Below are 17929 nucleotides of genomic sequence, written 5' to 3' on the forward strand. Positions count from 1 at the left end.
AGCTTACAATTAAATGGCCTTTGAAAATGGCAAAGAGGCTTACGAAGAATAGCCTCGATGGAATCTAACCTTTCCTGGAGCTGCCCTTGTGTGCAGAATTGTTGATAACTTTCCGAGCTGAAAACTCTCAGTTGAGAGGCAAGCGCCTTTTAGCTGGAGTGAAATAGCTGCAGCCTTCTTGTGTTCTGCATGTAAAGTATCAGCAAAACCTTCCCTGGCTCGGTACGGGCACTCAACCTCTACAGAAATCACAGCGAGCAAGGTTCAGTTCCCTTTAAAACCCTTGCTTTTTCTTGCGAGAGCGCAGAGGTGTAGCGACAGCTCGCCAGTCTGTCACCGGGTCTGGTCGAGGGTACGAGGCTGAGCGATCTCTGCTGAATTGCCGAGGGTGGCCGTAGCAGCTGGCCACGGGGCTCTCTGCCCAGCGGGTAGTCACTGCTGGGAAGGTGGCAGGGGCAAGAGTTAGGGTCTCTCCGGACTTGACTTTTATAGCCTAAAGAAAGGGGTATTTCCTTTAAGTTGCAACTGAGTTTGTAAGTAAAGCAAAGGGGGGAAAAGAGGGGAAATGTACCTGCCCTGCACGTTCAGTCTTTGTCACTTGCAGGCAAAGCAAGTAAAATCATTCCTTACAAAATGTACATCTCCAAGGGAATTAATCTTACACCGTGAAACAAAAGCACACTGAGTAGTGGTTTGGGATTACTGGTATTAAGAATATCTGAAAACAGTTGGAGTCCAATGTTTCTTTGGCAATGGAAATTTTATTTACAAGATCTTGGGAAAATCAATTATGTCTTCTCAGGAAGATTAGTAAATGCCATAAGCTTAAACCATACACACTAAATTCACTGATACATGGTTAGGCCTTACCATAAAACATTAAAATCAAAAATCAATAAATTACTCATCCATGTAATGTTGATTAGTGATTAACCGTAGTAGTTTTCCACATCTAAGATGATCCTTTTGTTCTTCTGTCTAACACAGGCATGGGATTCCATAATCCTATACAGATACACCTTTGCCAGCTATCTGATGGCTTTTCAATATTTTAATGGGGATTCAGTGCCTTTGAAGTCTACCAGGTTAACAGCTACGGAGTCTGAAGTGGTCTAGTTTATCCATAGAACAATCTGGGGCTGCCAAATTAGTTTCATAGGGAAAGTCAGGCAGATTATTTTCAGAGGTTTCTTGTAGCTGTGTGCCCAAGTCCTTTTTCTCATTTTTACTACATGATTTGGCACAGAAACTGTGGTACAGTTGCGATTCGGCCATCCCCCACTTCTGGGGCTACCTGCTGTGGGGAAGCAAGCCAGGGTGTTCAGGCTCATGCCTGGGGAACCACTGATCCGGGCCTGACAAGGGGTGCGAACAAACTGCAGTCCCGGGTCTGTGTGTGTGAATGTTTATTTGGGTCTGCAGTCCGTTCACCTAAATGGTGGCATCTCTGGCTACAGGGTTCTTCTGTGATGATTACGCTCCCTTCCTCTTTTCCTTTGGCATGCTGTTGTATAAGCAGAGGCTTCAGGTAGCCAAGTTTTTAGGGACTCAATGTGTAAACGAAACTGTTTCTGTTTTTCTTAAAAAATGCACTTTATACCTGGGTATGGGAAAAGCTGCTGGTGCTAACATTCTCTCTGCAGAACCTGCCCATACCAAGTGTGGTAGGCGATGTGGGAGCTCAGGTGTAGGTGGCTCAGATCCGCAGGTTTTCACTTGAAGCTACCCAGTTTCTGCATTTAAAAAAACCAGACCAGGCTCAGATTTCTGAATGTGATTGCAGGCACCTCCCTTTGCAGGGCTCATTTTTTACCGGAGCAAAGAACAAGACTGCTTTTGCTCTTCTGGTGTCCTCCTCCCTCTTTCACTGCCTTCAGCCACCGCAGGAATTAAGAAGGGGAGGGGATGCTGAGGTTGATGAGACAAGGCTTGTTTAAAAGCCTGTGCTCAACTAGGGCAGCACTATGGCAGCATTTTTTCCTTATGCTTAGCACTTGTGATCCCTTTCATTCTTTCTTGCAGTTTCGGAGCAAAATCTGGAAATATTATATATAGTAAGCTACTGAATATATGGAGGTTACTGGGCCAGTTAAGTATTCCATGGATCAAATAAATAGCTTGTCTTTTAAGACCAAAATTAAATCATACTAAGAAAACATGTCACGATTTTCTTTTTCCCTTGAGTAGGGGTGGTGTTGAAGTGATTCATTGAAAATTTTATCCGTTCTTAGCCTATAAAGGGTAAAGATGTATTTGGGAACATTGCTGCCTCAAAAAGAGAACTCAAGGACCGGTTGTTCTCTAAAACAACCTCTTCATACCAGTCTTCCAGCACACAGTTGGGTGTACAGGTGCGTTCAACCCGCTGGCTGGGTTGTGGTTTAGTCTCTTGGAGCTGGAAGGTGTGTGCTCCAGGAGCTCCACAGCACTGTGGGTCAGGTCCTGCTCTCCTGCATATTTTCTCCCGAATGATGTGTGCATTTTGGAACCAGCATGTCTGCTTCTTAAGTACAGAAATTGCAAATGTGATTGCTAGCAACTGTGTGCTACGTATGCTTTTCAGAATTTTTTTTATGAATACTCATGGGCATCTTTTAATGTAGCTGAACTCTGTATGAACAGGACTTCATTGGCGACAGGATAGATAAAGAGAGTTTTCTTTCAAGTTTTCTACGTTAATGGAAACATGATCACGTTAGCTATGCTGTCATTAAAAAAAATCATAAAATGTGTAACCTTAGGAGACACGAGTTGCTACTACACCCGCTAACGCTTTATTTTGTTGGCTTTCTCACACTGCATGTCTTTTGGCAACATGTTGTGTTGCAAAGCTGAAGAATGCTAGCCTCAATGCGGAGATTGTCCAATTTACATTCTAGTCATACTGCAGCGTTTCATAACCCCGCTTTAGCTTTTCCCTGGCTTCCCAACAGCTCTGCCGCCTGACACTGCGCAGGGACCTCCAGGGCAAGGGAAAGGGCCTGGGGGTCCCAGGGAACAAGAGGAGCAGCAATAGTCTTTGCTAAAAGAGACTGTCAATATGGGGGGTGGAACGCGTTGGCCTGAAAAGCAGTGTAAGCTGGTGGTGGGTCAGTGGGATGTTGCATGGGGATTTTAGTGCAGATGTTTGGACCGAAAGGAAGGGTTGCAGCCGCTGCATTGGGTAGCTCTTACCTAACACGTGGGAGAGAGCACATAGAGTAAAGCAGGCCAAAAATACCATGGATCTCAGTATCTGGTCAGAATTTCCATAAACGCTGTAAGAACTAAGTCCTCGTAAGTGTCTGGCCTCAAGTCTGGAGAAACTGGAGAATGATCCGAATGAAACGAAGACTGTTTAAGAATTGGTCAGCGTGCTTACAAATTCCCCAAAACATTATGGCATATGTGAATACTTGCTGTCTTTTTAATATTAGCGTTACTTTTAATTTTGTTTCTTGAGCCCATGCCTAAATAAAGCGCCCCGAGTTAACGCCTCATGTTGAAAGAAGACGAGCCTGCTGCTACTGAGACCCCCTGCCAGAGCAGCTCAGGCTGCTGGCGGTGGTCTGGCACTGTGCTCTGATGTGCAACCTGGATCACTCGCTGTGCGATGGAGAGAGCAATTTTACTTTGCTAACTTTCATGTTTTGTATTGTAGCCATGAGACGCAAACAACCTGCTGGGATCATCCCAAGATGACTGAGCTTTACCAGTCTTTAGGTAAGACACCTCTACCAGTTTGGTTTTTTCCCAATCAATTGAATTTTTAAGGCAAAGATTTCCAGAAGTAGTAAAAAACAAAATTAAGTGAAAGCAAGAGGCAGTGCTTTTATCAAGGTTAAAATTTTCTGCAAGGGAAATACGTAAGGCATAGTAACACATTTCAAACATGCAGTGGAAAAAATATTTCAATTAGCACGTTTGGAATGCGCACTGGGTTTACGGAGTAATTTGGGTGCATTGTTGCAAACTCTTACTGAAAGACTGGGACAGAAATTAAAATATTCAAGATTTTTTTTTTTTAACTGTCTAATCTGCTTTACAAAAGGCAGATGAAGAAAATCAAGCTAAGCTGCTGTTAATGTTGACTTTTGGATGGTAGGAAGCCAATTGAAGCAATTTGCCAAACAGCGTTACCACTGCTTTATTTTTAAAGCACTTTCAATACTTGGAAGGCATGGCAGCTGTCATGATGTCATTTTGAATACCCAAATTGCATGCTTATTATGACTTCAGATGTGCCTCTCTGGTGGAGGGTTTTTTTTTATTTTTTAGCAGCTTTGGATTTTATTAACAGAAGGACATCTATAAGATAAAATAGGTCAATCCATGCTCTAGTATACGCTGCTTGGCAGACCATTTAATAGCTAACTCTTTGCTTTTAATGATTCTGTTAATAAATAATAGAGGGTATAATAAAAATTAAGCTATTTCTCCAAAAGAAATATCAGTCAATATGCTGCATTCATAAAGGAGGTTATGTCTGTACAGCACACGTACATAAACTGGCTTTAAACAAGCCAGCTTGAGCACTAGGCCAGTCAAATCTAGCATTCAGTGCAGACTTATTTACCGTGGTGAAAAATAGCTTAAAGAATCTTCTGCTAAACTCTAGTTTAGCTGCTGAAAACAGTCTAATTATGCCAGCATAATCTCTTTCAAGCTAACTCAGGTATCTCTATAGTGCTTTGCAGGTAAAGGCATATAAAAAATCTTCTAGAAAAGTGATATGATAAAATGGAATGAAACAGTGCGAAGATTTTTTCCTTACAGTATTAGCACGGTGGCAGCAATTTGTTTAAAAATTAACCAGAATACAGCTCTGTATGTCAAAAAGGGATGTAAGATGTATAAGTTCAGGCTAACCAAACGCAAAAGCAGGCAAGTATTGACTTGCCATTTAATTAGAACATATTGCCCTGTTTGTCTCCTTTATATTTCTGCTCTTAGAGTGGTTTAAAAGATTCAGGACAAATAGTAATTGCACATGCAGACATCCCTTTAATACAGGTAGATCTTCAAACAGTTGCCTGTTAATTGAACCGCACTCTAACTCCACAGCCTTCTTTGATCCAGAGATTGCATGGTATTTCTGATACTCTTGTTGGTCAGACATAAAGTCCTGTTGCAACAGCTTTTTTTGTGGTATTTCCCTGTTCCAGCTAGAGTACTCTTGAATGTCAAGAAGTGAAGAGGTAACTATATATAAGGGAGAAAAGCATCCTGATGGGTCCAGGCCAACAGTTCAAAAGATGTGTGACTGCTGAAGGCAGTTTGCATTTAGTTTAACTTAGTTTATCACCATGAGTATCACCCAAATGTCAAGAGTTTAAGATATCCTTATTTCTTACTGCATAAAGAAGGAACATGTTTAGACAGATTTTGTTTCTTTTTGTTTTTCTTGTAAAATCCTGCTGTTTTCCTTTTCAGGAGCAAGGAAGGTCCAAAAGGACAGTCCTCTTTCGGCTAGTTTTATTTCTTTTGGGGTTGAGACCAACTGCTCATCAATATGGAAGCAACGCTGATTTTGGCAAAGGATGCATAATGTGTATTTTTGTTAGTAAACTTAGGTGTTCATATATGTCTACAAAGACAAGGTGATTCTGTGTGCACTGCCACATGGGGTGAAGCTTTGATAAAAGTGCTACTGAATAACCTACCAATTTATTTTAGTTTCTTTTTGAATTGGGTGTATTCATCATTGCCTAACTCTCATACAAATTGCATAATACAAGCATAACCCGTTTAGTCTTGAGCAGAACCCTTGATGTATTTTCAGTGCTTTGCTTTGCCTCAGGTCAAAACGGTAATAGGGGGATGTTTGAAGTCTTTTCAGACTGTTTAGTAATATTTTATCTGAGAAGATATTATTAAAGTTGATTTGTATTGCATACTCATTAGATCCTATTATTTTTCTCCACATTAGGATCCAAATTTTGCTTCTCATTCATATAAAGAAGCTAGTAAAGAGCTTAGTATGTATGCATTTTAAAAATCTGGTAGAAAATGTGAATTCTGCAGTCCAGGTAAATGCAAAAAAGTGAGATGAAGCACATCAATGCTGTCAAGAGTTTTCATTTCCGTTTTCCAACTCCTACACTTAGCCTGTAGGGAATAATTGAGCTATGTGATGTAGCTCTCTGTACATGCCAGTACATCATAATTTGCTAGGGGATCCTTATGTCTAATTTGAATTCTTACAAATTACTGAAAGCTTATTTTTTTTTTTTAAGTGAATGGGGAAGATGCAACCTGGCACAAGGTAATGTTCCTCATCTGCCTATGTCTTTGAGACACAAGAGACACTTCTGTAAAAAGAAGGAGCAATATTAGTTTTATTCTTCACATGTCCTATTCAAACACCTAGAAATTGCTGTGTTGCATTTTGCTAAAATAGATGAATTCCAAGTTTCAAACTTACTGGCTCAGCTTTCTGTCTTTAGAGGTTTGGGTATTTATAAAAATGAAGCTAAATTACTTGGAAGCATTATTTGGTATTAAGAAAAGAAGGCAGAAACATGCGTACACTTTTGTACCTCATTAGACTGTTGGTCCAGGAAGTCCTGCGTCCTGTCTTCAGTAGGGACTGCATCAGAGAAAGCAGAAAGAACCCATAGGAAGAAATTATGAAATAAGCTGCCCATGAAGGAAGTATTCTCAAATTCTCTTCTAGCTCATTTGTTGAAACGTGGCCATTTAGAAGGATACTAGTAATAACGATAACAATTTTGATTTGAGATTTAATATGTGTATCAGAAATTTCTAAGTGGTTGTTCTTTTAACAGAAGCTTTTCCTTTTAGGATACTAAAGTGCTTACTCTGGACTGCTCCTCTTTATTATTTAAACAACATAGCAGTTTTATCTGTTTTAATGAAGCATCTGTTCCTGACTCAAGTTGGGCAATTGTCACTTTTCATTCAAAGTTATGGCTACTTAAAGGTACATAATGAACTGGCAATATTAAATGACTTAATTGTTGTTTAATGGTCAAGTCAAAATGGCAACAGGTAGTTGCAACAATGACCTTAGCTGTATCTTTTAGTGTATCTAGTAGATGTTGATATAGTTTGACTAGTTATATAAACTAAAAACATAGAAAAAAACCCAAACACTAAAATAGAAGAGGTAGTAAAAATCAGTGATGTGTGAGCCTCAAAGGTTCAGAGTCTGACAGACATCTCCCGGTTTGTATTTACACCATTGTGAACCACTCCCATTTTCTTCTAACTTCCCTCTGAAAGTCTTCAAAGTACCAAGAACCGCTCCAGCTGCTTTTCCTTCCAAAAGCAGTTCCCCTGCAGCAGATCTTTTTTATACTGCGCTTTTACAGCCCCCTTACAAATTTTCTCATTCTTCATGGTGGCTCCAGGGCATCACTGAAATGAGAATTGGTGTTATTTCATTGTCCTGGAGAGTTCAAGGACCTTTGGGTGAGGGGAGGGGTGGGAAGAGCAGGAATCAAAGTGCTCTGGGATTGCTTAATTTTTTTCAGATTATCTTCTGAGAGTGAACATTTAATGGCAGGCAGTTTAGCTCAGAATGACAGTATTTTGCCTTTAAGCTGAAAATGACTCTAACCTTTGCAGTGATGGCCCAGGAGAACTTTGCCTGTCGTGCCATACTGTTAGTGTCCCCCTCCTACAGCCTTTCCACGTAATGTCAGTACGAGCCTCCTCGAGGTGCATTAGTGTCACTGTGAACAGTAATTGCAGTGGCAGGATGCAGTCCAAAATGTTGCTGTGTGCATCTGTTTCTCTCTCCTAATTCACCAAGGCAAGACAAGAGGGTGAAAAACACCCTCACCCTTGCAGACTGCAGTGCACTGGTGACAGCTTTCCCTCTAATTTGGAGGGATGGGGGGCAGTTCGCTGTGGAGCACATGGAAGAAATGTCAGAGTTGCTTGACACCAGGTGGGAGAATGCTGGAAGTTGCTTCTGAGCCTCCACCCAGCTTTCGGCAGCAGCTGCTGTGTTGATCTTGTGGCTGCCTGCTCTTCTGCAGCAATGCGAGCTTCCAACTCTGAATGACCAAGGTGGATAAACTTTATCATTTTTGGTTTGTGTATTTTGAGTTGTCCTTCTGAAATGCTTCCTGAAGAGGCTAAACTGCCTCTCTCTACCATAATAGTTTTTATTACAAACTCTTAAACCATGTATTGAATATGAGGTTTTATTCATATTCAACTAATTGATTTCCATGTTTGTACTAGTAAGACATGTGCCTATTGCACACATCAGCTGTTTGATTTCTGCTGAAATCTGGTGAGACGGTGCATACGGCCTTTCTTTAAAGGATGCTTATTCACTGATGTCCTTTTCAAGCAACTACAATCTGAATAATAAAACTTCTCATTTCTGAAAATAGGATTGGTTGGGTTCTGTCAACCGTGAATAGCAGTCAGACCTAGAGTAGGTCATGTTTCTAACAGTGTGTGATTGTATCCTGTGTAGGCGTACACCTAACAGCCAATAAACGTAACTATGGCAGTGAAGTAGAAGCTGGGTGGTAGGAGTTAACCTTGCATCCCTTGAAAATGAAACCATAGGCATACTAGCTGTGAAGAGGGGTATTACAGAGAGAGCAGAGTAATGTTCTGTTATGGAATAGGTAACCAGTATGGGAACATTTTGCTCAACAGTATTGCACTCTTGGGTTGCAAATGGACACCTTCCATTAATATTTTTGGATATTATTTCGCTGTTTATTTATTTTAGGATTTTCCATTATGGCTACTACTCATCTAGCATACACGAAGGGTTTCTGACCTTTCTGACTGCAAACACTACTCACATCCCAATCCCATAACGGGGTGTAACCCAGGTATACATCATATCCTTTCTTACACTTTTGGGTTTGCAGGCCTAAGAAAGGCCATTATGTGCTAAAACTGAATTCCCAAAGGTCATGTCAGTTGGTCCGGTTATCAGGATGCTGGCACATGCTGTGGTGTTCATCCACTTGGTCTAGATGCGATCAGTAGCATTTTGGTTCCCTGGGTACCTCCCACTTACTAATTGCAGAGACACTATCAGCTTTTTTACTCGGTGGGACAGGTCTAGTACAGCGTGTCATATTGTTTCATGGAGAGTGGTTAAGCTGTAACTCTGTAGCTATAATAACACTGTTTACTGTTAGTTATTCTCAAAGCAATGTAGATGATAGCATTAATTATTGTTATACAAGAGTCAATGGCTGAGACTCAACTGATACTAAGCAGTGTTACTTGATTAATTTCTTTCGTTTGTGCATTTGTCTCATTTGCATTTTTAAATTACAGTTCCTAAAGAGGTGATATATGTCACTGTAGGGCATTATTAGAAGATTTATATATGGGTTTTGGGCAGCAGGAAGAAACCCAGCATTCTTATCAGCTGGTCAGGGATCACAGCTGTATTGAATCGATGTGAGATGAAGCTTCTTGAACAGGCAGACTGCTGTTAATGTCTGATGAAACATGAAAGCTTAGTGGCTTGTAGCGGAATTATGGTGTATTCAGGACTGTACAATAAACAGTTTTCAACCTCAGTTAGGTAGGCATTGTCAGGGACAACAGTGACATGTAATTCCCAAAACAGTTTATCCACTGCAAGCAGTGTATTTATGAACAGCTATATGAACATCCCACAAGCTATGGCTGAATAAGATATCCAGGCTTTGAGGTATATCACTGTAGGTTCACATGTTATTCCTTGCAAATAAGTGAGAGTTAAAAAGAAAAGAAAAAAACCAAACCAAACTGTAAAATCTTATCAAATGAAGATGAGGATTTGACCTGATGAGATCTAATTTCTTACCAAGAAGTTAGTTGTTAACTTGCCAAATTTTACTCTTGACATAGTTATTACCTCAAGCATGTAAGCTGCTCTTTACAGTTTGATGGTGCCCAGGCAGTGAGAAAATTGTTGTCCATAAAATCAAGTGAAATGCCCATGTTTTGTCCTCATTAATTAAAGAGCAATTATAATAATATTCACAATAATATAAACAAGTAACCCTCTTTAAAGTAAAAAACCAAGGTGGTTTCCAGGTAGAAAGGACTTCCTGAGATGCCCTCGGCTTACATTGTGTGTGAGAGAGACAAATTATGTGAACAGCCTTTGAGAGGACATAGTCTGGCCCATCCCAGAGCTTTTAAACATTCAGTGAGATTAGTCTGTCATAGAGGACAGTACATTATCAAATGAAACATCCCAGTTATTCAGCACTCACAGCAGCTGGAGCAACTGTGTGGTGGGGTTAGTCTGTTTAAGAACCACTATGGAAATCAGTTCAGTCATTACACCTTACTTAAAACCTGTTGTCTGGGTTATAGACGTGACGACTTAAGAATAAAAACAAATGTCCCTCCATGCTGGATGCTAAACCTCTTGTTAAATATTTTCTTTTTAAAAACTTCTTGTTCATCTTTAATTTTTTATTGCTTTTAGTTGCTTACCAACTTATTTTATGCAGTAAGACTCAAGGATCTGTTTTTCCTTTCCCAATGTAAAATCTGGAATTTAGCACGGGAGGGTTTTAAAAAAAAAAAAAAATCTACGTCTTACTTGTTGATGCTGTGTCAGTAGTCAGTGGCACATTCCAACAGGTGGTTTGAATTTTTGGTACAAATCACTGACCACTTCTTAAATGAGTGGGTTTTTTTACCTGATTATCCACTGTCAAAAGGATCTGCTGTGTGTAATTACAGCTATTTCTACAATACTGTAGACATACAACACAAAAAATGTGTTGATGAGGTTGTCTTAGGTCTTTTGAGGAAGAACATAGACCTTACGTTTTGAGATTTCTCTCAACACACAGCATTATGCAGAAGAGGTTAGGATTTAATTATCTGATCATCTTTCTATAATATTTCTGTTTTGAGTTCTTCCTGTCAGCAGTGTGGAGTTCTCTTCATTAAAGCTGCATGTGTAATAAAAGCACTAGTTCTTGTTCAACATTGTTCATATTAATACGAATGAATATAAGAATATAAATGTGAACATGTTCATATGTTGTAGGCACATGATGGACATGGAGGAAATCACTTTTCTAGATAACCTTCTCCCTACTCATTAGTTGCCATGAAGCAAAGGGAGATGCTTGTCATGTCTATAATGAAAAGAAGAAAGCAACGAAAGGAGATTTCCTAATTTCTGAGAGTCACTGATGCTTTAGCACTTTGAATTCCTTTCACCGTGACAGTGGGAGGGCTGCGGGAGAAGCCTAGGAAGATCACAGAGAGATCTTACTGCTGTGTTGGTGGGAATTGCTCATTGCTGCAAAGGCATCAGCTGTAGGCACCTGCCCCGTCTTACGGGTCTTCTGTAAGGCGATCTTAAATCTTTTCCCCTAGAAGCACTTGCACTCCCTTGCACAGAGAGGTGGTTCATGGCTGAGTGACGGGAGAACCATGATTTTTCTTTGCTCTGGGATGTAAATATGAGTGTCACCAAATACTCCCATGTGATCTTTTCCTCAGTCTGTTGCTTTCCAGGGGCCAGGTGACCTCTTCCATTACATCATTATTTCAGACCATAAACAGATGATGCTCGTGAGCATTTACACTTTTTAATCAAAGCTTGAAAGTTACCTTCTGAACAGGGACTGGGAGTATCATTAAACAACCTGCAAAAGTCTTATATACTCCAAGGGCTTTTCAGCCCTCTGACCGCCTCATTCAGATGATGAGGTGGTGCATAATTTTTGGAGTGGGAGGAAAGGGCTGGAGGAAAGCATGCGTGGTATACTGAGCTCTCCAACCCGCTCAGAGATGATAAAAGCTTTGGTGTCAAGGCTTGGTGGGCCCTGACTTCTTTCGTGGGCTGTTTGGGAGCGGAGCAAGCATCACATTTTTTCCGACAGGACCCAGGAAGGGGGGAAAAAAAAAAAAAAAAAAAAAAAACAGGGAAGGAGGAACTGCTGGTGATTCCATAGGCCCTCAGAAGGTTGCTGCCTCTTGAGCCTCCTTCCTCCCTCCGCGGGTTTCCAGCAGTAGCGGCTGGCTTGTGGCACCTTACGTTGCCTCTCTCCAAGCCTCCTCCCTTGCCGTCAGCGGTGATGTTACCTCCAATGCTCCCGAGCCCAGCCAACAAGTCTCATTCCCTGACAGTCTTACGTTCTACAGTTCATTTAAACGGGGTCATATACCAGCAAGGGAAACCTTTTGAACCCAGTTAGGAGAGGCCTGGGCTCCCCTCGTTGCTCCGCGGAGCGACGCGTTTGTTCCAGCAGTAGCTCCGGGGGAAGACAGGCATCACCGGCAGTTTCGTAAGAGTAGGCTGGGGAGGGAAAAGCTACATCGTTAAGATCCAGCGCCCTCAAATGACTGTCACCACCCGGTAAGAGAGCCGTCCCACGGCGCGTGGAGGTGGTGGCATAAGGAAGACGGGAGGTGAGCAGTTGGCACGGGGACGGTAACTGGGCATGGGCTAACGCCGATAACAGCAGCGAAGGTGGGGAGCGGAGGCGTGCAACAGCTACGCTTGGCCTCAGCGTGTAGAGCCAAAAGCAGACATTGCTGCTACTTTCCCAAAACCTGAGATGAGGGCTCCGAAAGTAGCTCCTGACGTTGCTTGTTGATCATTTGCAGCAGATGCTTCTTGGCAGCAGTGTCATTAAGGTTGATAACAAATTCAGTGTGTATTACATATACAGGAAATTAGATATAAACTACAGTACTTTCAGGATCAAGTGTCTTCACGGATTGTACTTTCTGCCCTGATCAATGCCTGAAATATGCATGTATATTTACTAATATTTCTTAAAATGTAAATAAGAAGTAGAGAAGCCTTTTTCAGAATACTCGGGGAAAATTGAGGGAAGGCTTCTTCATTGTATCAAATGCTAGCCATAATCTAGTGTATATTCTTTTCCAGAATACAAGTGCAGATTTACAACAAGAGCACAAAATGTAACTGAAGTCACAGTGTATTTGCGAGAGACTGCTTTATTAATTTCCCTTCAAGACAAATTAAGTCACTTTATTTAAATTGCTCACTGTATTCACACCACATTAAGGCTTCTGGACCTGTCAGGATGATTGTGAGAGAGGGAGCTGGCAGGAACAATACACAGGAGAACTGCCCGTTAAAAATGTGGATGGAAGCGTGCAAAGGAAATTATATACAAAGCTGAAACTTTCCCTTCTGCTGTAAGATGTGTTTTAGAAACGTTCCACAGCTTTTATTGAGGTATACAAAACTACTGAATTTTCAAACCTCAAATTAGTCATTCAGAACAGCTTAATTAAAATTAATGTAATTGAGACTGTATTCCCTCTGCTACCTGTACCTGTACAGCATTGTAAATGATGTTGGGATAGTTGTAGCCAAGCTACCACATTGCAAACAGCTTTATAGCACCTCAGCGCATATGCCAGCAAGGAACTGTTTGGCATTTGCCCTGTTTTTCATCATATTCTTTCTCTAACAGTCTGCCAGGCTTAGGCAGTTTATTGGGCTAAATGGACCTCTATTCTGAGCCAGTGTATATTTTTTTTTTAGTGTTCTTTTTGTATTTAAATAGTAGTTTACATTTTCCAAGCACTTTCCCATCATTAACTCCTTAGGCCCCATGGGTTTCATCAGTAAATTAAACACCCGAGTGTTCCCGGGTGCTGAAACTGGCTGGCGCACACAGTCCATTTCTGTGCTAGAAAACCCTCAAATTACAAGATGGCAATGGATCTGTTGGGAAAGGTCCCTAGACCGCTCAAATGCCCAGGAGTGCCCGTGCCCAGGAGTTAGCTGGGTGGGTGACGGGGCCAGAAGCACGCCAGCCGCAGCCTGGTTTTTCAGCGGTGGGGGTGAGCGTGCTGTAGCACACGAGTGTGTCCTCCCGCCACTCTGCAGTTCCCAGTGCAGCATCCCCGGGAGGAGCTGGCAATGCCGCTTGGGAAACAGCATCCGTCCGTGGACTCGGCCCCAAATCAGCAACCTTGATGGCTTACCTGGCTTCTCTTTGATGAAGGTCCCAGCTTGCAGCTGCACGCAGTTAGCTTGGGTATCTGTTGACCTATTCGCATAAACAGCAGCCCTTTGCCAGAGTTGCGCACTCACTTCTGCATCCTGAGTTTGATTCTGAATAATGCAAGCGGTGGTGTGTCTGCACTGTAGTCTTGGTATGCCAAATTTAGCTGTAAATTACGAGTTAGCCGATGTACTGGTACTGATGGCAGGAATTCAGCCACAGTAGTTTCGACCTCACTTTCAGTGAATTTTATCTTCATTCTTGTAAATCGGGTTTGCCCAAGGCCACCCTCAGCAAAGCCAGGGACACGATTAGAATAAGCGTTATCTTCCTCAGTCTGTTTTCACAGAAGAGAAAGATGCAAATGCAATTTCCTGGCCAGATTTGGTTCAAGACAACCCCTCCTTTCTTTTCAGTTTTGTCTAGTGTTGCTTCTTAGATGACAGAGCAGTTGCTGTGGCTTGCTGTGGTGATAATCAGAATTTGGTGCTGAATAACGCTCAGGCAGCCGGTGCTGAGCCTCCCGAGTGCTGAGAGGCTTGTGTAAGTTCTGGTGAGGTGTGACTGGTTTCGTATGTGGCCCACCTCGTCCCTGCGGCGTCCCTTGAGGTTTTTGCAAGCCATGGTTAAACTAGTCGGTGGGGACTTGTGCTGATGTCCTGATTTTTTTTTTTTTTTTTTTTTGTTAACCGCACGGGAAGGCTCTAGCAAAAATGACACCACGCCGTTTGTTCCTAGCTGGGTGCCGTTCCTCGCCATGCTCCCGGAGCCCAGCAGCTCCCTGCTCTTTTGGAGGTGGGAACCTGGTGCTCACCTGGCTGGGTGAGCTGGCTTCTTGCCAGGAAGGCTCTAGTCTCGGGGCATGGCTGGGATCTGCTTGGGTGGAAAAGCGCAAAAGTATAATTTTTTTTTTTTTTTTTCCCCCTTAAAGGTTTTTTTTTAGCAGTAGCTGAGAGTCGCCTGCTTTTTCCTGGGCAGAGCTCTTCTCTCGGGGCTGCCTGCACGCAGCCCGGCTGGTGCATTGGGCAGACAAGGAGGAGTTTCAGGCTCTTATCTCTCTCACAGTGCCTGCGGTGTGAAAGGCTTCGGTGTTTTCAGACAACGCTGCTGCAGTCACTGATGTTGTCCTTTCAAGTGCTGTGAAGTTCAGTGCCTTTGAGCAAAAGGAAGTAACGCTTTAGGACTTAGCGTTTTTCTTTTGGATGATTGATTGTTGAGGTTTGAGGGCTTTTGCTCAAGCGAAGTAGAGTTTGTAACGTACTTTTTTTTCCCCCCCTCCGTTCTTGTAACCAATGAGTATAATCTTCTAGTCCAACTTAACCACGTCTTCATGAGTCTGGTTATTTCTAAGGTGTAAAGCTGATCTTTTATTTTAATATTTCCCCCCTACAGCTGACCTGAACAACGTCAGGTTCTCGGCATACAGGACTGCCATGAAACTCCGCAGGCTGCAGAAAGCCCTCTGCCGTAAGTATGTGCCTGTGCCTCACCCGCTGCCAGGAAGGCTTTATGACCGATGCACAAGTTTATTCGCAACTTTCGGAAGCAAAAAACCAGCCCCACACTCCCCCAGCTTTAGCTGGTGCATGGAAACCTCTCACCTGAAGGTCTTCTGCTGCCACCACTTCGCACGTTCCTTAAGAAATCAAAGTGCTGGGTGGTCTGCGGAGCTGTCCCTTGTAAGACAGAGCAGCGGATCAGAAACAAAACTAACATCCTCTACGTATTTCTTATCTTTATACTCTTGAGATGGGTATTTTCACTGTGCTCATTACCGGAGCCACATCCTGTGTCAGCCACAGCTTTACAGCTCAAGACCAAACAAACAGGATTGTAGTGTATTGGGAACAGTGAGAGCTGGGTGAAATAATCACTCCAGAGCTGGAGTTGCTAATGGTTTGTTAAGTTGAATCTTGAACCTTGAGGGGTTGTTGCCTTTAAACGAGATCATCACAATAAACATTTAGCTTCATTTTTCCCCAGCTTTTGGTTATGTTCAGAAGTCTCTCATCAGCCATACATTAGTGATGTGCATGTTCTAACACTTTAATTCTCTCAACTGGTGTATGGTATTCTACCTGTCACTGGAGTTGCATTTGCTCTTCAGCTTACTGTAACCTGAGAGCTAAATAATTTGCTCATAGTTTTCTTGGTAGGCCAATCAGTTGCCAAAGCAAGCACTTTATTAGGTGGTACAATTTGGAGGGTTATTAAAATATTTTAACATTCACTATTCGGCATTTAATTACAGGGTTAAATTTCTGACACAGTTGCAAATGTCTCAACTGTTGATTTATCTCAAGTTTGGATTTGTGCTCACATGCTTTCTGGAACCGTGTCAAATGTTGGTATTTTTGAGCATGTTTACTTTTAGGCTTACAAGCATGGGTGAATTCCACTAATGAACAGACTTAATTTCTGAATTTTTTAAAAAAATAGAAAAGAAAAAGGAAAAAAAGAAAAACATAAATAATAAGTGAGAAGTCTTGTAACATAATAAAAGATTTCAACGTGAATGACAGTAACAGCAGTAACAAAGAATGTATTATGATGATCAGAAATACAAACGTCTTTCCATGGCACAGCACTCCTGCCGCAATCATTGTGGAAAGGTAGTGTAAAGAAACTGGAGTGATATGCAGTGAAAGGTATTCATAATCAGTGCAGCACTGAAGTAAGGAACTAAAATTTTTGGAATTACAGGTTTCTTTAGCCAGCAGTGCACAAGTGTAACTTATGACAGGTTTTTATGGCTGAAAGTGCAAAACTTTGCATCCTATTTTATCTGTGTTACCGTGATTCCTACCACTGAATAATTCTAGACTCTTCTTGGACCTTACAGTGTGGAATTGTAATTATGCACTGAAGTCAGTTCATCTCTTGAGGTTACACTTAGGTAGATTTTCTGAGAATGGATGTTTTCAGAGACATGCAGTGGCACTTATACTGATTACTTTAGCACATTCTTCATACTTGTATCTAAGGAGAAGTATTTAAGGAATTTGGTTAGCAGTCTTTGTTCTTCTAAATATTTTTTGCTTGGAGACACCATCATTGTATTTGTGTATTCCATGATTTCAGTGTCGCTTGTGAACTCAGTTTAATTAGATTTTTTTTAAAAAAACCCCAGCTCATTACAAAATTCTTTTTCTGCAGTTTGCCACTAATAGAAATAGAGAACAGTGGTAGGTTTCAGGGCTCCTACGCATAGCCACAAATCCCTAAATTCCACTTGCAGTAGGTGCTGCTTTCAGCTCTTACTTTGTACTTCAGTTTTAAAACTGTAGGAGTTTAAATACATATATATATATATTTATATTCTTTTCTGCAAACTTCATAAAAAGCGGAGCAGTTTTGTCTACTGAGGAGCACTCTAAAGATGTGTGCACAATAGAAGGTCCACAGAAGTAAAGGTACAGCCTATTTCTCAGTGGCAAGAAACACTTTTAAAAATGAGCTATTCTAAGACTGACTTCTTTTCAGTTTGTAAATCAGCCCAATGAACATTAGATGCCAGGACATTAAATCTAAAGAATATGGAAAATGGTAATCCTTAACAAATAAATGCTTGTATATTGTGTTACTTTAGAAGAATCTAGTGTGTGGCTCTGTCATCCCAACCTTCAAAATTGTTGTGGGCATGCCAGGTGTAACTATTGCACCGTTTTTGTAAACCGTATGGTTTCCTTTGATAATCACATCAAAGCATGTTGACTTTCTCGTTTTGCTACTTTTCAAAGATCTGATCTTCAAGCGCAAACCACATCTGAGCATTGTGATGTCAATAAAATGAGATGTATTCACAAACTTTTCTTGAAGATGCAGCAAAAGAAAATATTCAAGAACTTCTGTTAGGGTGCTTTTTTCCTTTAATTGTATACAGGCTAGATTAAATATATATATTGTTTTTAATGTATCAGCCAACAGCAGCAGGTTACGGAGGAGATGATCTTTCATTCTGGGAATACCATTGATACTTTTTATCACCAGCCATA

General features: G+C 41.4%; 1 protein-coding gene across 5 annotated transcripts in view; it reads left to right on the top strand.

Annotated features, from left to right (window-relative positions):
* DMD (dystrophin) overlaps positions 1 to 17929 on the top strand; it is a 1232979-nt gene that overhangs the window by 1152175 nt on the left and 62875 nt on the right. For all 5 annotated transcript variants that reach the window (XM_075717957.1, XM_075717963.1, XM_075717968.1 and 2 more), the window contains 2 exons: positions 3641 to 3702; positions 15327 to 15401. In XM_075717957.1, the coding sequence (XP_075574072.1) occupies positions 3641 to 3702; positions 15327 to 15401 (137 nt within the window). The remainder of the gene's footprint in view (positions 1 to 3640; positions 3703 to 15326; positions 15402 to 17929) is intronic.

This window comes from Pelecanus crispus, chromosome 1, assembly GCF_030463565.1.
Source record: "Pelecanus crispus isolate bPelCri1 chromosome 1, bPelCri1.pri, whole genome shotgun sequence".
Taxonomy (NCBI): Eukaryota; Metazoa; Chordata; class Aves; order Pelecaniformes; family Pelecanidae; genus Pelecanus; species Pelecanus crispus.